Source organism: Tripterygium wilfordii, chromosome 13 (genome assembly GCF_013401445.1).
Source record: "Tripterygium wilfordii isolate XIE 37 chromosome 13, ASM1340144v1, whole genome shotgun sequence".
NCBI classification, from domain to species: domain Eukaryota; kingdom Viridiplantae; phylum Streptophyta; class Magnoliopsida; order Celastrales; family Celastraceae; genus Tripterygium; species Tripterygium wilfordii.
Genome location: NC_052244.1, coordinates 15,899,421 through 15,919,802, shown reverse-complemented (window position 1 = coordinate 15,919,802; position 20,382 = coordinate 15,899,421). Strand labels below are relative to the sequence as shown.

Here is a 20,382-nt window from a genome sequence, read left to right as displayed (position 1 = left end):
CATGGGGCATAATATATAATATCATGTTTTTTTGTTATCCTGTAATTAAATTTGCATTGTTTTTTAGGGTCTTCTAAAGAACCGATCAAATGACTAAACAGAATAGAGAAAACAGGAGGTGTAACTCCATAGATGCAAGTTCTATTACTTCCAAACAAAAAAATATTTTAAAGTCACACATATCTTCATTATTTAAGATGCATGAACACCAAAAACTGAGTTTAACATATCCAGAAGAATATGGTAAATACAAAATTGTGCAAAATATAATTGACAAACGATCTAGCAGCAAAATATATTACCAAAATTAATGTTTTAGTCAAAATATAGTTTGTCATGATTTTTTTTGGTGTGTTTCCTCAAAAACGATGGATCATCTTGCACTCATCTATCCATTCCCAAACAAAATCTTCAAGGAGGAAGCCATATAAGATTTTTTGAGCGTGAGCCGTTCTTTAATTCATGGTAGGAAAATGAACACACTCATCTTAAATGGAATACCATCAGGTATCAACTTGATCTTGCGTAATTCCAAAGCCCTTTTTGTTTCTGGAAGTACTGAAATAAGTTACATATGATGAACTGTGTTAGAGACAATAGTTGTATACAATAGAAACAGACAAATGAGAAATCAGTCAGTTCATTAAGTAATGCATGGAATATTTAAAAATTTAGCTCATAGAGGGACAATCCTCATCTATATCACTGACTTATCAATAATTTTCTTCAATAGACATTACCTGGATCTCATTTTCTTCAGTGATGCACTAAGAGAAAGGTCATCATCTATTGGATCTGGACATGCGTTATTTGATCTGCAAATGATAATTTGATATCAGCCCCTATCTATCTTTATCTTAATAAAATTCAAGTAATGTGGTTTTGGAATTGCATTACCTTGACCTGGATTTGTCCTTTTTCAGTTCTCCAAGATGTCTCTCCTTATTCTTCAAGGGACTTGGGGTTGATGGACAGATCTCCTGTACTGGTAGATGTCTTTTTAGCGTAGATTCTTTAATTTTTCCCATAGAAAGAGATAAATCCTGTTCTTTTGATTTACCGGCCTCACGTTCATAACCTCCAAAAAAATATGGGACAGAGTCATCTTTGGAACCACGCATGATATGTAATATCTTAAAACATGGCATATTTCCAGATAAGGGCCTAACACAAATGACCTGGAAAATATGCTCTGTTCCACAGACTCTCATGATACTGGCAGGTGGTGGTGAACTCTTCTCATCGGACACATTTATAACTGTCTTTGCAGGGATCTGGATGAATGCATCAGCCTGATCACCAAGCAAACTGAATATGGTATTGCCAGTTTCATCCTCAACAACAAAGAAGAGCTTGTAACTGCAGTCATTGCAATCATGATCGAAAAATGTCAGAGGGAAGAAGTAAAAGTAACGAAGTAGTAGATAAAAAATTGAAGGAAGTATATACCATGGAATTGGAGACTCTCTAAGGATTCCACATTGCTCACACCAAACCTGTGATCCATTGTAATTCACGCCAATCTGGCATTTGGGACAGCCATTGTACCACCAACCATCATTGGTGTGTATTCCATTAATTTTGGCTTTACATGAGTACTTGCCTCCCTTGATATGAAAAGAAGGGATAAAAGTGAATATGTATTTTTTGCAGCCGAGGATTTAGATCAGTAAATGAATAATTGGGATACCTGTTTCTGACGATGATTGTACACTGCCAACAATTCCTTGATGGTAACCTTATGAATCACGGGCGATGAAGAAGCTCGCATTGAAGAGGGATGGATGATCACTTCAAATGGTGGAGCAGAACTATGAAGCACAAACGTTGCAAAAAAGGGGTTATTTCATGTGGAGCACTCATAGTTGGTGCAGTTGATAAATTAATGACAACAACCATTGTTTGGAAATTCTGACCTGTTTCTGAACAACAACACCTCTGGTATGTTAAGATTGACATATATCTTTGTTGCAGACGTGCTTGAAAGGGAAGGTTTTCCTGATTGTGAGCAAGCAACGTAGTTAACATGGTCAAAAAGGTTAAAAGTATGGAAGGTCAAAATAGTAGTTGGTGAAAAATACCTTCATATCGTCTAACTGTCATGGATGTTAGAATCATAATAATAGCTCCTTCCTTTGATTCTTCTTTAACTCTTTGTTCGTCGAGTCCATACGCTATATCACCCCAGATTGTTACATTCACCTCATTCATCCTGCATGGGAAAAGCATAAAGAATATAGGTTGAACAGTGGTGTTTATATATGTATCACCAGGGCATTTATTAGAATAGAAGAAGACGTAGCAGGACAAAATACATGAACCAGAGAAACCCACTCTTTATCCTGGATGATGAGATTTTTTTTCTCTGACACTCTTCCATTGATTGGGATCTTGCTAAGCTCTGTCACTGAAACTAACTTCCCGATAAAATCTGTGAGGAAAGCAAGGGAGGAATTATTAGATAGTGTGATTTAACATGATCATGGAAATCAACGGAATAAATTTGAAGAATATAAAAAAACCTGTCAATGATGTATCATCATTAACCCTGTCCATAAGAAGGCCATGTTCTATGAATTTGAAGGCATCAACAGGTATAAGATGCTGTGCCAACGTAAGTTGTTGAACCCTAGTCCACTTTCCAAGGCGTATCATCTGTTCCGATTCACATATGCGATATTTTTTATTACTTTGCACAACGACAAAGTTCATAATGCAGTAAATATCTCCCTCAATGAGCTGTGCACGCAAATCTGATGCGGTGTTCTTTTTAATGGTTGCTTGCATTGTCATTCCCTGAAAGATTTTAGAAACGATATTATTGGTCATGTTCTACAAAAATGAATAATAACGAACGTGTATGAGAATGTGGATTTTATTTAAGTAAATAGGTAAATGTTTACCTCCTCATCAGTGAAGAGGTAATCATGGCTCAACAAAAGATCATTTGCTGTGGGGACTATGGTGTTCCAAACCCTGCTGATACGAACCCTGATCCTCCAATCTTTATCATCCATTGTTAAATCTGACAAAAAATGGTACTTTTCATTGTCCATTTTTCTCCTGCAAACTTAAAAAGGTGGCATCAGTGATTGCATAACAAAGACGTGATTGAATGAAATAGCATGAGTAAATAAATTAGGAACTAACTATATCATAAATCATCAAAGATCTCAGAGTAGACAACATTTCTTGTCTCTCGTTCTGATGCATGATTATCCTTTCCAAGGAGGATTTTTAGTCCTTCAAATGATGTTACCCTTGACAATGCAACATACAATTGACCGTGTGAAAACACAGGTGCTGGCAAGTACAGACCCATCTCCTTCAATGTCTGACCTTGGCTCTTATTGATAGTCATTGCGTAGCATAATCTCACAGGAAACTGCCTCCTCTTTAGTGTAAAAGGCCATTTTCCATCAGAGGCAGACATAACTATCCGAGGTATGTAAACTCTGGAATTTTCATTGGTCCCTCCGATTATGGTTGCTTCAATAACTCGTCCACCTAGTCTATTAACCAAGAGCCTTGTTCCATTACACAGACCTGACGTTTGGTTTAAATTACGTAATAACATAATTGGTGTGTTCACCCTCAACTTCAATTCATGATCTGGAAGACCATTGAATTTAATTGAGTTTAGAAATTCAGTTGGATAAAGAAGGTCGTCATCATGAATAGCTCCCGAAGAGCGACATATTGAATCAAAGCTATAATAAACTATCTCCTTGGTTGGAACACGTAAGAGCAAGTGTTCATTTATTGCATCCACTGTATCATTAGTGGGCGTCACTATTGCTCGCTCCTTAAGATATTGGATATCAGAATATTTTATTTGTAGGTCGCCATAAATTGCGTCGCTTATGCAATGAATGTGATTATCTAGACTCTCCAAGAGGAGATGTTGTGGCAAATTAATCCACATCTCATCATCTCTGGAAGCCTTTGAACTGGAGCATTCAATTGTTCCATTACCAATACCTAATATCCAAGAAGAGAAGTCTTTCATGAGTTGTTGTGTTGAAGGGTCGAGACCAGTCAATGAAAGCCTCATATTAATTGTCAGAAGATGAATGTCACAGTGTTTCCAAAGATAGGATCTACTTATACATGCATTAACAGTGTCTGATCTTGTTCCTTTTGCAACAACTGGGAGTATTTGCCTAAAATCACCTCCCAATAAAATTGTTTTTCCTCCAAATAGTCGTTCGCTATCTCGTCCATCATTATCACATAGGATATCCCTCATAGTTCTATCAAGTGCCTCAAAACAATACCTATGTACCATTGGTGCCTCATCCCACACAATCAAGGAAGATTCCTGAATCAGCCTGGCGAGCTGCGTACCTTTCTTTATATCACAGGTTGAATGTTCTGAGATTTGAATAGGTATCTTAAATCTTGAATGAGCAGTTCTTCCCCCGGGTAGCAATAATGATGCAATACCAGATGATGCAACTGCCAATACTATTTTTGCCTCGCTTCTGATCTTAGTAATTATTGTTTGATAGAGGAAAGTTTTACCTGTGCCACCGTGACCATAAACAAAGAATAAACGGCCCAAATTACCGTCAACAGACTCTATGACAGAATCATACACTTTTTTTTGATCACCATTCAAATGGTGTACCATATCTGAGTGGACATTTGTAAGATGTCCATAGTCATAACTCATCTCTTCTCGTACAAATCTATTATCAAAACCACGTGAAGAAGAACTGGTTGGGAGAGGCAATCTATGGTCTGATAGTGATGTGGAATTCGCATTAAACAGTGTCTCTAATTGAAGTAGAAGTTGATTTTTAATTGACAGTGTTGTGGTCTCTAACGCCCCAAGATGATGAAAGTCATTTGCTTTGTACACAAGGTCATCTGACAAAGATTCAATAAATTTTTCAAGCAAGATAGATGGATTAACAACCTCGCAAAACACAACTATTGTCATAAATAACTGCCTCAGCTGCGTAGCCGACGCCCAACACTCGGCCTCTCTTAATGCCTCTTCCCATTCTTTATCATCACCCAAAAAACCATGAGCGGCACATGCCTCCTTAAAACTGGGATACAGTACATTATTAACAGTCCTAATATCTTCATAATTGCATGGCCCCTTTACAACATTCAATAGAATTCTAAGGTAATATAGCTCACCCAAACTTGGATGCACATAAACTATTCTCCCAATAGACATCCCTCTTTTTCTTTTTGTCCACGTTCGCTTGTTCTGATTCCAAACCCACTGTGTAGGAAATAGAACGTACGTCAATTCACGCGCATCGACATTGTTGGAATTTGTGGTCATCCATTGAGTGAACATTGTCCTAGAAATACTGTCTTCATATCCAATTTCTCGTAAGTCCTGATCATTGCCTAGCAAAACTGAATTCATCCCTGGGAGATGAATTGCAAGACGCTCAACTGCTGGATACCTATAATGTATCTTAAACTCAAATAATCTCCAAACAGCCTCATATGCGCTGAGGTACCTACAGTCTAAATATAGCTTGACCTCATCAACTGGTGCAGATGTAATTTGTTGACCACCAACAGCAGTGATAGGTTGCAAACCACGTTCAATAACAGCCCTTGCCCTATCAGGACCCTTGTTTATATACTTAAAAAGATACTTTATCGACCGTGATCTATTGCACCACTCAACATTAATATGGGCCTGGTATTTAACAATAAGGTTTACATTATGAGGAACAACATGTTTGTTGTCTAAAGGGACATGGTTCTTAATGATACATGATTTATCGTCTCTCCTTCTATAAACTGGAGCATTGTTCTCTCCAATAACAGTATTCGGAACAAATTCTTTAGGGTAGTGCTTAGAACACTTACCATTTATCATACATGGTGATCGATGATTATCCACACCACAAGGTCCATGCATCATAAATCTAGAAACTGTCTCATAGGCCACTGGATAAATAATTTTATTTGGAATCTCAGCTGATATAATAAGGTCTATATCAAGCGCACTCGGATTTTGATGAGACAGAGATAACCACACAAGAATGTGGACATGAGGCAACCCTCTTTTTTGGAACTCAACTGTGTGGATACATGCCACGGCATGACCAAAAATCTTTTTTTTCTTGATATCATCCATAAGCTCATTAACTTTCATCTTAAAAACACGGCTAACAATATCAGGTCTATCTTCTGGCCGCTGGCCAGGGATCAACTTCAATGCATCTATTATCTCAGGCCATTGGGCATTACATGTGAATGTAATAAAAAGATTAGGATGACCATAGACCTTACAAATTGCAATTGCATCATGGTAATTTTGAATCATATACCTAGGACCAGCAGTAAAACTCGACGGCAAGATAACACGTTTACCCACATCATTTGTGTTTGTGTCACCCCTAAGCAATGCATCTTGTATCCCCTTGTACATTTCAACCCTGAATTGTTTCTGATTATCTACTACATACCGTAAACGGACCTCCTCAACTGAACAAAAAGCATCAACAATATATTGTTGGAGGAGACGGCCTCCCCTAAGCAATGTCGATCCTTCACCATGCCGATATTGCAACCTAAACGCATAATATTCTCTCATTGTTATACGCTCTCTTTTAGAATCCAAATGACAACGTGCAATATTCCTCTTAAGATCAATTCTATACCCATCCTCTCCAAATGGGAACAAAATGGGATATTGCATAGCCATGAAGCTAGGATGTAGCTCGCTAACACGCTGCAATCCACTAACCCTATGTTCAACTATAATGTCCCTACCACAAGAATGCTGTCCAAAATCACCTAAAATCAGTGCAGCAAGTTCTGAGGAGCTAGGAAGGTTATATTGGATTCCATCTCGAACACGACTCTCAAGCAACCTCAAACGTAGGGGAATAACGTCATCAGCACTGAACCTATCCCTAATCATCCTAAAAGCCTTTGCAATTTCATTATATTCATCAAAAAATTTTACTAATTCAGAAACAATGAACTTATCTATGTGCCGAGCATCTGTAGAAGATCCAAACAAAGACACTCGATTATCAATCTCATTATCGGTATCAAACACATATAGCTGAGCAAAAGACGGCCTTCTACCGGGCTCAGGGAGGAGGGACCCTATCCTATGGTGGTTTTGCCCATTAATTCTATAAACATAAGTGCCTGATCCATTATTAATGCTAGCATCGACCCTAGCACCACTTGAAGTAAAAGCAAACATGGAATTGTATATTCTGATGTTCTCACGAAATGCCCTACAAAAACCAAGATGGCTATAATCCAGGAGATGGTAGAGAAAAGGAGGGGTTGATTTCAAAAAAGGAAGGACAACCTGACCTCCACCACAACAAACAGTATATGTTGGATTGGCCTTAGGAGCAGCCTTCACACGCTCCTCATACCAAAAAACAGCACCACAAAAATGACAACTATAAATCGGAGAACCAAGATCCAATGGCACAACTAAATTGTAATTATAGTCCGAGTGAGCAAAAGATGGCAGTAATGTAGAACCAAAATAGCCAGAGCAGGAACCCATTGGCCTCCCATCTCCAACATGTCCCATAGAAATTCCACTTATGTCATTTTCGGACTTTCTTTTTCTCTTCACATGGATCATGAGATGTTTTCTTTTAAGCCTTTTTAATTTAGACTCCAACAAACAGCCACCCGACATAACCAAAAAAACCAGTGCGAGATTCCACACAAAAAGCGACCAAGTAAGGTTAACCAACAATCAAGGTAAATTAAATAACAGTATAACACTGCGTAATCATTGATGCAACAACAGCGATGGAAAAATAGCAAAACACCCAAATAACATGTATATGAGGGTGATAGGTATGATAATACCTATTGTTTTTGGTAGAAATATCCCCCTCTTAAGCTTTCTTTTGATAAATAATGAGTGTATTTATGTGTTGATTTGTATTTTGATAGGTAGATTGCGGTTTGGATGAAAAGCGACGGAAAAAGGGCTGAATTGAAGAAAATGTCCACCGACCTTCATGTGTTCAAATAGCCATAACTTTCTGTCACATTATTGTAATCGAGCGCAACAAAAGGCATTGGAAACTAGACATCTCAAGCTTTCCGTAGAATCTAAAATCATGCAAATCGGAGGTCATCTGGAGAAGTTATGGTCATTTGAATCATATGCCTTGGGGTAACGCGCCTAGGCGTGGCACGCCTAGGCGCACAAATTGTGCACGCCCAGGATCACTTCTGCACGCCCAGTCCAGAGAGTTTGACTTGAATTTGAAGTTGTGCACGCCTAGGATTGCGCCTAGGCGTGCGCCTAGGCGTGTGCCTAGGCGTGGTGCGCCTAGGCGTGAAAACAACGCGCCTAGGCGCAAAAAGCAATTTTCTGGGATGTTTTAAGTCGCGATTTGTCCGAGCTGCGGGGACTTCTAGACTTCGAACAGATTTTCTGGAGAGCGAAACCAGAGGGGGAAGGTGATTCTTGGAGCTTGGAGGAGGAATTCTTCAACCCAACTTGGATTATCTCAATATTTGGGGTTTATTCATGCCACTCTCTTCTCTTTTTGTGTTTTTCTCTCATTATGTGTAACTAAATCTCTTGTGCCAAGGCTAGGATGAAGCCTTGGGTTTGATGACTTTGTTTATGACTTGATTTACATATATATGAGTTGATTTGGGTATAAATCTTGTGTTTCTATGTTTGATTGCAATTTCTTCATGCTTGTGGTGTTTGGCCAACACTTTAGGTTTTTGGATGAAATTGTTTGGAGAATTTGCTTAGACAATAATATGTCAAGTAGATTATGCTTCTTGAAACACTTGATTATGAATGTGTCTCCCTTTAATTAGGTGACAATTTTGTATGAATCCTAATCTCCATAGAACTCCATAAATTCCTATGCATGTTTAGACCAATAAGATGGCTAGAATGTATTTAGGAATATCCGACCTAGACCAATAAGATGGCTAGTAATCGATTTTAGGGAGATTTGGCTTAAGTGCGCTAAAACCGACTTAGGTACGGATTCGTTATGCCCGAATTAGCAAATATGTGTGTGAATTTATGTCATTCCAAGTCATTTCCCAAGGGGGATTCCGAAGCCTTGGTGTTCATCTCATATTTGTTAAATCATCTCATTTGCATTAGTTGCATCCTAATTCTAAGAAAATACCAAAAACACTTTGCTCTTTGCTTGTTTTAGTTTAATTACCAAACCAAACAATCTTGAGTTGAATTTTACTTTTGATTGCATTGTCCATATATACATACAAATAGACATTTGGATTAAACATAACACCGTCCCTGTGGATTCGACCCTTGCTTATCATTGTGCTGTAGTCGCCGACTAGTACACTTGCTAGTAAGGTTAATTTAGACCCAACAAGTTTATGGCGCCGTTGCCGGGGAGGGTTGCTTATATTTGATCCATTCTTGTTTATATACATAGATACTTACATACTTAGTTTAGCTCTTTCTTTCTTGATAATTAGTGATCTTTATACTTTTCTTTCTTGTTTGTAGTTCATGCAAGGAAGGCGTTCTCAAGATACAGAAATTCTTCCTGTTGATCTAGACTTGGAACGTGCACGAAGGAACAAGAGAGACAAGGATCTTCTTGAGGAGAAATCTTCCACTCGTTCTATTTCTCCTACATCCAGCTCTAGTTCGTCTAGTGACAAAATTTTGGGAGAACATTCTGAACAAGCAAGCATGGCTGAAAATCGTGAAGAAGTTGGCAACAATGCAAATGCTCCTGTTACTATCATGGACTACTCTATGCCACAATTCTCTACTAGACAATCTTGCATCATATTACCAACCATTCCGCCAAATCTATCTTATGAGCTTAAATGTCATGTGATTAACATGCTCCCATCATTCTCAGGAGCGGAAAATCAAGATGCTAGTGATCACATTGATAATTTTCTGGAGATTTGTGGCACTCAAAAAATTCAAGGCATATCTGAAGAGTTCATACGGTTGAAGCTATTTCCTTTTTCTCTTAAGGAAAGTGCTAAGATCTGGTTCAAGACTCTGCCACCAAATTCTATCACTTCTTGGGAACAACTTTCTGCTAAGTTTATTCAGAAGTTCTATACTCAGTCAAGGACACAGAGGCTTAGGGATCAGATTTTCCATTTCAGGCAGAACAAGGGAGAACCACTTTTTAAGGCTTGGGAGCGATATAAAACTTTATTGATTGGTTGCCCACATCATCAATTCTTGCCATGGCAGATTATATCATACTTTTACCAACATCTGGCTGATGAATGCCGCCATAGGTTAGATGCAGCTGCTGGAGGAAATATTATGGCTAAGGAACCAACTGAAGCCAATGAAATTATTGAGACTGTGGTGGCAAATTCCTCACAATGGGATAATCGTGATCTTGATGCTCCTAGACACATGGTTTATGAGGCTAGTGGTTCAAATACAGAGATGGCATCTGTGGCTAGGAAATTGGATGCGGTAGTGACTTTGCTGAGCAGAAATTTGGATCCTTGCGGCATTTGTGGAGGCACCGATCATCCTACTCATGTATGTTCTAGAAGTGGGACATTTCCTGAAGCGGAAGTTAATGCAGTTCAACCTTTTCATAGGCAGCAGAATGATCCCTTTTCTCACACATATAACCCAGGATGGAAGAATCATCCCAATTTCTCCTATGCTTCACCCCAGAATTTCAATCAAGGGCCCAGACCTTGGCAAGCTCCACGACAAGAAGCACCTTCTCAAGATGCAAGGAAGTTTACTATGGAGGACCTTATTTCCCAGCTTGCTCAATCACAAGTCACAATGCAACATTCCCAAGCAGAGATGAGCAAGTCAATGACTCAGTTGCAACAAACTGTTTCCAGTAATACTCAATCTATCGCAAAGCTTGAAATGCAAGTAGGACAACTTGCTCATGCCTTGAGTGAAAGACAGCCAGGAAAGCTGCCGAGTCAACCTGAGGTAAATCCTAAGCAGTATGAGGATGCTAATGCTATTACTGTTTTGCGAAGTGGGAAAAATGTGGATAACAAAATTGAGTATAAAAAGCTTGAAGGTGAGAATCATGATGAGCCTATAGTGGTGGAGCCAAGTGCTTCCAAAATACCTCATGTTGAGAAGGAAAAGCCGGAAGTAGAAGAGTATGTTCCAAAAGTGCCTTTTCCATCTCGTCTTGCCCCAGCTAAGAAAAGCAAGTATAATCGGGATATTTTTGAAGTTTTGAAGAAAGTGGAGATTAATATTCCACTCATTGAGGCAATTAAGTCTATTCCCGCATATGCAAAATTTTTGAAGGAGTTGTGCACTAACAAAAGGAAGATAGGTGATCATGAAGAAGTATTTCTCTCCGAAGAAACGAGTGCTATTTTACAAAAGAAGCTCCCGCCCAAATTAAAAGATCCGGGTAGCTTTACCATTCCTTGTATTATTGGAGAGAAAGAAATTGAAAAGGCCTTGATGGATCTTGGTGCAAGTGTAAATATCATGCCTTATTCTGTTTACACTACTTTGAAGATAGGTGAGTTGAAACCAACTTCAGTCACTCTCCAACTAGCTGATCGCTCTTTAGTGCATCCTTTTGGGTTAGTTGAAGATGTTTTAGTAAAGGTGGGTGATTTTGTTATTCCGGTGGATTTTCTGGTGCTTGATATGGAGGGTGAACCTAATCCGACAAGAGATGTACCACTCATTCTAGGCCGTGGTTTTATGGCTACCACAAAGACCATTATAGATGTGGAAAAGGGCATGCTCACAATGACAGTCTTTGACAAGACCATTGAGTTCAAAATTTTTAAGGCTATGAAGAGTCCGGATGTCATTAGAGAATGCCTTCATGTTGATATGGTAGGCCATGAGAGAGTGAATTTATTGACAAAAACGGCTTCAAGTGATGAGGTTGTTGAATATGTGGATGGTGATAGCAATGAAGGCAAAAAGACCCCATCATCACCAATATCCAACGAGCTCATGGCTACTTCCCTTGTTACTAGCAAGCTATCTCCAACTTTGAAAGGCATGCGGACAAGAGCAAGGAAGTTGAAAAAGGCACGGTCCAAAACAATGTTGAGAGGTAAAGTGTGTGCTCCTTTTGAGACATTGAAATTGTCTATCCATGGTACTTTCACGATAACGAATTCTAAGATAGAAAAAGGGTGGAAATTTGTGGCTCGTCAATTTCAATTCTGTGGGCCAAATGTTTCGGGGATTCTGAATGGAAAGTATCCTGTGCACCATCCTCCTTGATTTGTTTCCCAAGAATTGTTGTGAAGGTGTTGAGGCTTGTGGTGATTTCTCCAAATCAGGTTGTCTCTCTCCTTATCTAAAACGAGTGTTGTGTTTAAGCTTTCTCCCTCCCTTTATTTATTTGTATGGATGACCATGCATGTTCTTAAAGTTTGGGGTGAGAGTTTGCTTAAATTATTAAGTGTTGATGCATACATGGTTGATTTTGTAGGTACAACTACGTCTGGCTGAAGACATTAAACTTAGCGCTACTTGGGAGGCAACCCAATGAAGTATATCCTTTTGTGTATCCTTTTGTTCTTCATTATTCCATTTTTATTGACAAAATCTTGTGTGGATGTTAGTTTGAATGTGTTGGAATCTGGCTGCAGGAAAGTTTAAATTTCTGGGCATTATGTTTACAGCCAGACCACGCCTAGGCGCGTATTGTGAACGCCTAGGCGCGTATTGTGCACGCCTAGGCGCACCTTATACACGCCTAGGCGTGTGTGTTTACAAAAAAAAAAAAAAAAAAAAAAAAAAAAAAAAAAAAAAAAAAGGTCATATGCAAGAAAGGGTTCATGAAGACATTGAAGAATTGTGGCTAGGCCAGTACCCCAATCCACTCGATGCATGACTCCAACCCCCAGGTTGTATTGTTTCAACTTGTCCTCTTTTTAGTGCATTATTACATTGTTATGTTTTGCATTGAGGACAATGCATTCTTTAAAGTGTGGGGTGGTGGACTGCATATGGATTATCTTGTGCAAAATTTCACATGATTTTTGTAGTAGCTGAATTTAAAAAAAAAAAAAAAAAAAAACAAAGAAATTGAAAATTTAAAAAAAAAAAAAAAATTTAGTGCTTGAATCTTGCATATTTATGGGAATTTTCTGTTGAATTGAGTGCTATATTGAAATGCAGCTAATCTTGGTTTGTGGAACCCATCATATCCTTCTATATGCTTGACATCTACTCTATTGCACAATCACCGTAATCACCTGCACGAGAATGTGTGCTTGTGGGGTATGACTTGGGTGAATAGATGTTGGATGTGGACTTTCTCTAAGATGATCTAGAACACCGTGTTAGTTATATTCTTGGCACTAGTTAATTACATGCATGTTAAAAAAAAAAAATGAAAAAAAATAAATTTGATGATGATTAAAAGCATGTTCCGCTCTTGTGATCTTGCCGAGTAACCGGGGCTCTTGTCTAACCAACTCGAGTTTCGCGTAAAAAGGTAAGACAATCTTGATGAACATACTAGGCTAGCTTAACTTCGAAGCCTTTTCAACTCGAGTGATTGATCCGAGGCGTGCTTTATCACATAATGCCCTAAACCAACTGGTTGGGAGTCATTGGTTGAGAACTCGTTACATGGGTTGACTAGAAAGCTTAAAGGAGTGAGCATTGCACGGGCCTAGTAAAAAAAAAAATAATAAATAAATAAAATAAATAAATAAATAAAAATAATAAGAAAAAAAGAAGAGAAGTATGTATATAAATAAAAGTGCCTTGGTATTACTACTTGACTGTTCTTGGAATTCTTGGAATGTGACTATGTTTGGCGCCTATGAACTCTTGGAAGCCAAATAATTATACATTTCTTCTTTGCACGCACTTAATGTAGACGAAGTGATTGAGTAGACGGATAATCTTCACTGAGTATATGTTTGGATGAAGTGTGGGGTCTCCACATCTTTTTGATTGCATGGCATTGATGTATATTGTTTCGATTCTAGCAATTTCCCTCACATATGTTTGATTTGAGTTATCTTGAAACGTTTGTGGGTGTCGTTCTTGTAAGCCCTCAGGAGACAAAACTCCTCCACTAGGGACACCTAGGGGTTTAACGGCTTGTTGCATATGCTAAATGCAATCGCGATTCCTGCGTTAGTGAGTTAGGATGTTAGTTGGTAGATGTACTTTGTTTAGTTTTACTTGAGGACAAGTAAGGTTTAAGTGTGGGGTGTTTGATAGGTATGATAATACCTATTGTTTTTGGTAGAAATATCCCCCTCTTAAGCTTTCTTTTGATAAATAATGAGTGTATTTATGTGTTGATTTGTATTTTGATAGGTAGATTGCGGTTTGGATGAAAAGCGACGGAAAAAGGGCTGAATTGAAGAAAATGTCCACCGACCTTCATGTGTTCAAATAGCCATAACTTTCTGTCACATTATTGTAATCGAGCGCAACAAAAGGCATTGGAAACTAGACATCTCAAGCTTTCCGTAGAATCTAAAATCATGCAAATCGGAGGTCATCTGGAGAAGTTATGGTCATTTGAATCATATGCCTTGGGGTAACGCGCCTAGGCGTGGCACGCCTAGGCGCACAAATTGTGCACGCCCAGGATCACTTCTGCACGCCCAGTCCAGAGAGTTTGACTTGAATTTGAAGTTGTGCACGCCTAGGATTGCGCCTAGGCGTGCGCCTAGGCGTGTGCCTAGGCGTGGTGCGCCTAGGCGTGAAAACAACGCGCCTAGGCGCAAAAAGCAATTTTCTGGGATGTTTTAAGTCGCGATTTGTCCGAGCTGCGGGGACTTCTAGACTTCGAACAGATTTTCTGGAGAGCGAAACCAGAGGGGGAAGGTGATTCTTGGAGCTTGGAGGAGGAATTCTTCAACCCAACTTGGATTATCTCAATATTTGGGGTTTATTCATGCCACTCTCTTCTCTTTTTGTGTTTTTCTCTCATTATGTGTAACTAAATCTCTTGTGCCAAGGCTAGGATGAAGCCTTGGGTTTGATGACTTTGTTTATGACTTGATTTACATATATATGAGTTGATTTGGGTATAAATCTTGTGTTTCTATGTTTGATTGCAATTTCTTCATGCTTGTGGTGTTTGGCCAACACTTTAGGTTTTTGGATGAAATTGTTTGGAGAATTTGCTTAGACAATAATATGTCAAGTAGATTATGCTTCTTGAAACACTTGATTATGAATGTGTCTCCCTTTAATTAGGTGACAATTTTGTATGAATCCTAATCTCCATAGAACTCCATAAATTCCTATGCATGTTTAGACCAATAAGATGGCTAGAATGTATTTAGGAATATCCGACCTAGACCAATAAGATGGCTAGTAATCGATTTTAGGGAGATTTGGCTTAAGTGCGCTAAAACCGACTTAGGTACGGATTCGTTATGCCCGAATTAGCAAATATGTGTGTGAATTTATGTCATTCCAAGTCATTTCCCAAGGGGGATTCCGAAGCCTTGGTGTTCATCTCATATTTGTTAAATCATCTCATTTGCATTAGTTGCATCCTAATTCTAAGAAAATACCAAAAACACTTTGCTCTTTGCTTGTTTTAGTTTAATTACCAAACCAAACAATCTTGAGTTGAATTTTACTTTTGATTGCATTGTCCATATATACATACAAATAGACATTTGGATTAAACATAACACCGTCCCTGTGGATTCGACCCTTGCTTATCATTGTGCTGTAGTCGCCGACTAGTACACTTGCTAGTAAGGTTAATTTAGACCCAACAAGAGGGCACAAGTGAAGGTAAAAGGAAACTAACCTCACTGAAAATCACAGAAACCCAGACGCAAAGCTCCCAAAAAACGCAAAGAAAGACGATACCCACACCTAAAAACACCCAATATCCATAAGCCGAAAGCATCTATTGTTAAATCAGTTAAACTGTAAACAGAAGATCGAAAACAAATGAAAGACACGAAGGGCGAACCTATAAGGAAACCAACAGAACCACGGGAACCAATCCAAATTTCAGCACCACCAAAGACAATAGCTGCATCGAAGTAGAAAAAATATAAGTACAAACGAAATACACCAAGATAATCAATAACATCAACAATGAATAGCAAGATAAAATCCACCAGGATGCAACCTCTTATTCCTCGGGAAACCAACTAACAAAATCACGGAAGAAACAATATCTAAAGACAAAAATGGAACTTAACCCAAATAATCAAGGACACCAACACAATCAATAAATCACTGTATATCAATCCACAAAGTGAAGAAGACACGAAACGGTTGAAGATAAGCAAAATAAAGTAATTACTAAAAATGATGAAAGCAATGTAATTATGAAGAGAAACAACAAACAAACTGGAAAAAAAATAAAATAAAACCTGGATATTAAAAAAGTAAAAAAAAATGAGATGCAACTTACATAAACACCATCATCAATAACCAAAGGCACGAAATCTATATACGGAAACGGTCCGTCAAAGAAAGCACCCCATCAAAACAGACATAAACAGGGTAAAAAAAACCTCGACGGGGGAAAAAAATAAGAAAAATAAACTCATAATAACTATGAAGAGAAACAATAAAGGAACTGGAGGTAAAAAATACAATTAAAACCTGGATATTAAAAAACGCACAAAAAATATGAGATGCAACTTACATAAACACCATCACCAATAACCAAAGGCACGAAATCTATATACGGAAACGGCCCGTCAAAGAAAACACCACATTAAAACAGACATATAGACGGTAAAAAAACCTGGATGAAAAAATAAAAATAAGAGAAATCAACTAATAATCTAAAATCATGAAAGCAATGTCAGTATGAAGGAAGGATACCCTTCACAGTACTCTGGTCCACAAAGAATGCGACACGGTATTCTGTACTACAGAGAGCACAAAACAATAAATAACCATCACAATCAAGGAGATGTAAATTCTGTATGCATACGAGGAATTCCACAGTAGTTGTTACATAGACCCAAAACATTTTATGGAAGAAGTAAAATTAATCAATATGAGTTCATAATCAGACAAATAATTAGATGGGAAATTGACACCAACAACACATACATAAAAAAATTTAGAAAACCACAAGTACTTGTAAAGTTGCAGCACCAATAGCATTAGTGTAAAAGTGAAATCATGATTTTTATCATCCGTATTCAATGGCATGAATTGTTTAATTATGAATCACATAGAACAAATCAAAACACATGGAACACAATCCCTAGAAACAACCAAACAGAGAAGAAATACATATGCGTCCCACACCCAACAATGAAAATCGGGCAACATAACATTCAAAATAATACCATGAAAAATAATTGCGGGGGAAAGAAATCGAACACATTCAAGACAGAAAATACAGCTGAGAATAAGACGAACAACACGGAGAAGAAAGACGATGAAAAAAGTTAGCTGCGCGAGAAAGAAATTTAACAGATCAAAACACATGGAATGCAACCCAAACAACGAAACGCAGAATCAATAAACAGAGGACTCACCAATAACAGGAAGAGCGAACGCGAAACAAATAACAAACAAAGATGAACGAACACCACAAAGAGGATCCCATAAATACGGCATCGCGCAGAGAACAAATACGGTCGGAAGACGTCAGCAGACAACCCAAAAGGCCGATAAACAGAGAAACACTGACAAACTGGAAGACGCGCAATGATGACCCACGATCGACGACAATGAGAAGCAAAGGAAAACCCAGAGAGAACTTAGCCACAGTAAAAAGGGAGGAAAATAATCATGGTGAAGGTCAAAGTTCCAGTGGAAACGTGCGAAATGATGCCTGCACGCAAGACTGCTCTACACAGCATTTACTCTCTCCAAAATATCCTTCCTGATCAAACGGTCCACATCTCATTTCCACATCTTATGGCCACAATTTATTTTGTCTCTCTCATTACCGGACGAAACGCGCGAGTATGAAAAACGAAACTAACTCGCCACGAGGTGGCTCGAAAACCACGGGCTTTTATATATAGATAGATAAGAGAGACGAATCTTTATATTGTATATTATTCTGAAAAGCAATTCAATGGCACAGCTTCATTGCTGCTTTAGAGAGGGAAAGTTTCTACAAGTGTGTGTGAGAGAAAATCCATGTGTGTTGCTTTTGTTCAGTGTATCCAGGGACATTGGATGTCATCTGGTGTTAGTTCAACGTTTGTTTTTCAGCTTTGTAATTTTTTGGTAAGATTTGTAAATTGTTAGATTGTTAACATAACGCTAACAATAAAAAAAGTAAGTGGAATTTGAAAATATTGTTTTTTTTTTAAATCTTATAAACTTTTAATTAAATTAAGAAAAATAAATGAGTGTTAAGATAATTGATAAAAAAATAAATTAGTTTAATTTCGTCTCCTAGTCCGTTTAGAAATATGATTGGCGGCTAATCCTATCTCATAATACTTATAAATCCCAGTACGAAGGAAACAAACACACACCAACAGAATCGAAGCGATTCTTCTGCACAATCCCTAAAACCCTAGATTCGTACCTCTCGGCTCTCTCTATCTCCTGCCCTTTAAACTATTAGCTAGGGCTTTTTGATGTTATGGAATCAGGCGAGGACGTGCTCGACAGCAACGATTGCGACTCCCTTGATGACGATTTCTACGTTGACGAGATGGAGGAGGACGACGAGTACTACCACGGAGACGACGGAGCTGGCGATGCCGATGACACCGAACCTGACTGCGAGGCCGATGATGACACCGACCATACGTGTTTGCACAATTATACAGTGTTGAATGAAACAGAGATACAAAATCGTCTGGAGGATGATATTGCGAAAGTGTTGCAAGTCCTCTCCATATGGACCTTCTCAAGGTTTGAAGTAATCATTCTACTACGTCAATTTAATTGGAGTGTCAGCAAATTGTTCGAAGAATGGTTTGCCGATGAAGAAAAAGTTAGGAAGTCTGTCGGTTTATTCCACAATCCCGATGTTGTAGAGTTTCCTAAGGTGTGTGGAATCTGTTTTGATTCGTTTCCGCTTGATCAGATTGCTTCAACTTCTTATTGTGTTCATCCATTCTGTGAATTTTGCTGGTCAAGATACATCGGCACGAGCATAGGCGAAGGGCCTGGATGTTTGAATTTAAGATGTCCTGATCCGTCATGTCACTCTGCAATTGATCAAGATATGGTCAATAGATGGGCATCTGATGAAGATAAGGAGAAGTATCATCGATACCTTGTAAGGTCTTACATTGAAGACAATAGAAAGATCAAGTGGTGCCCTGCACCAGGTTGTGAGTATGCGATTGATTTTGATGATCGTGGGAGTAATTTTGACGTTTCCTGCTTATGCTCGTATGATTTTTGCTGGAACTGTACTGAGGAAGCTCATCGTCCTGTCGATTGTGGCACTGTGGGAAAGTGGATTCTCAAGAACAGTTCTGAATCCGAGAACACGAATTGGATCTTAGCTAATTCGAAGCCTTGCCCAAAATGTAAGCGGCCTATTGAAAAGAACCATGGGTGTATGCACATGACCTGCAGACCGCCTTGTACATTTCAGTTTTGCTGGCTATGCCTTGGTTCGTGGTCTGCACACGGTGAGCTAAGTGGTGGTTACTATGCTTGTAATCGCTACACAGCAGCCAAGCAAGAGGGAGCTTATGATGAGGCTGAGAAAAGACGAGAAATGGCGAAGAATTCATTAGTGAGATACACTCATTATTATGAACGTTGGGCTAGCAATCACTCGTCGTGGAGGAAAGCTCTCGAGGATTTAGGTCGGGTGCAAACTGTCCACCTTGAGAACCTCGGATACATACAAGCCACATCTCAGTCTCAGCTCAAGTTCATAGAAGAGGCCTGGCTGCAGATAGTTGAGTGTAGGCGGGTTATCAAGTGGACGTACGCTTATGGGTATTACCTTCCCAAACATGAGGTTGCTAAACGAAATCTTTTTGAGTACTTGCAAGGCGAGGCAGAGTCTGGTTTAGAGAGACTTCATCAATGCGCGGAGAAGGAGATTCAACAGTTTCTAAATGATGAAAGCCCTTCAAAAGAATTTGGTGAATTCCGAACAAAGTTAGCTGGGTTGACCAGTGTCACAAAACATTACTTTGAGAACCTGGTCAGGGCATTGGAGAATGGCTTAGCAGATGTGGACTCTCCCCATACAGGAGGCTCAAATTGCAGGTAGGAGCAGCAGATGATAGTTTAAGGAATTCTTTAATTATATAAATGACCTTTCAATTTGTTGACATATTAGTGTTCTTGATGATTTTCTTTCATTGCTTAAGGTATATTTTGCACATTTGCTAGTAAATAATGCATAAGTAGTCATTCGTGTTTAAAAGAATTTTACCATGTATATTCCGAATCAGATCCTAAACCATAAAATTGAGATTCAAATTTGAATGAGCTACAACTTCATGTAAACCGAAGTATACAAGAGTTGTTATAATTTGAAGGAGGTCAGTAGTAGATAAACG

The 20,382-nt window shown here is 38.6% G+C and overlaps 3 protein-coding genes and 1 non-coding gene across 4 annotated transcripts; 1 reads left to right on the top strand and 3 right to left on the bottom strand.

Annotated features, from left to right (window-relative positions):
- Positions 1-165: 165 nt before the first annotated feature.
- Positions 166-17,801, bottom strand: LOC120013903. Its single transcript, XM_038865878.1, has 13 exons — positions 17,422-17,801; positions 15,885-15,947; positions 15,717-15,784; positions 2,904-3,063; positions 2,523-2,796; positions 2,335-2,431; positions 2,082-2,212; positions 1,917-1,998; positions 1,691-1,811; positions 1,450-1,607; positions 898-1,359; positions 741-815; positions 166-558 (listed from the first exon to the last, which is right to left on the bottom strand). Exons 4-13 carry the CDS (start codon positions 3,054-3,056, stop codon positions 504-506), a joined length of 1,608 nt encoding a protein of 535 aa, XP_038721806.1. The 5' UTR covers positions 3,057-3,063; positions 15,717-15,784; positions 15,885-15,947; positions 17,422-17,801; the 3' UTR covers positions 166-503.
- Positions 3,079-7,597, bottom strand: LOC120012664. Its single transcript, XM_038864101.1, has one exon. It carries the CDS (start codon positions 7,595-7,597, stop codon positions 3,155-3,157), a length of 4,443 nt encoding a protein of 1,480 aa, XP_038720029.1. The 3' UTR covers positions 3,079-3,154.
- On the bottom strand, positions 10,076-10,182 carry LOC120013977. The gene has a single exon (XR_005471515.1). It is a non-coding gene; the product is annotated as a small nucleolar RNA R71 (small nucleolar RNA).
- A 539-nt stretch (positions 17,802-18,340) lies between the features above and the next one.
- On the top strand, positions 18,341-20,257 carry LOC120013904 (probable E3 ubiquitin-protein ligase ARI7). Its single transcript, XM_038865879.1, has one exon. The coding sequence runs from the start codon at positions 18,489-18,491 to the stop codon at positions 20,088-20,090; it is 1,602 nt and encodes a 533-aa protein (XP_038721807.1). The 5' UTR covers positions 18,341-18,488; the 3' UTR covers positions 20,091-20,257.
- The last annotated feature ends 125 nt before the right edge of the window (positions 20,258-20,382 follow it).

What these genes read in the sequence shown, in the direction of transcription:
- LOC120013903 (XM_038865878.1), bottom strand. Translation starts at nt 3,056, where the DNA reads ATGGACAATGAAAAGTACCATTTTTTGTCAGATTTAACAATGGATGAT. An exon ending in GTGTTGTTGTTCAGAAACAG is followed by an intron (nt 1,812 to 1,916) that starts GTCAGAATTTCC and finishes TGTGCTTCATAG; the next exon opens with TTCTGCTCCACCATTTGAAG. An exon ending in AGAGAGTCTCCAATTCCATG is followed by an intron (nt 1,360 to 1,449) that starts GTATATACTTCC and finishes CAATGACTGCAG; the next exon opens with TTACAAGCTCTTCTTTGTTG.
- LOC120012664 (XM_038864101.1), bottom strand. Translation starts at nt 7,597, where the DNA reads ATGATCCATGTGAAGAGAAAAAGAAAGTCCGAAAATGACATAAGTGGA.
- LOC120013904 (XM_038865879.1), top strand. Translation starts at nt 18,489, where the DNA reads ATGGAATCAGGCGAGGACGTGCTCGACAGCAACGATTGCGACTCCCTT.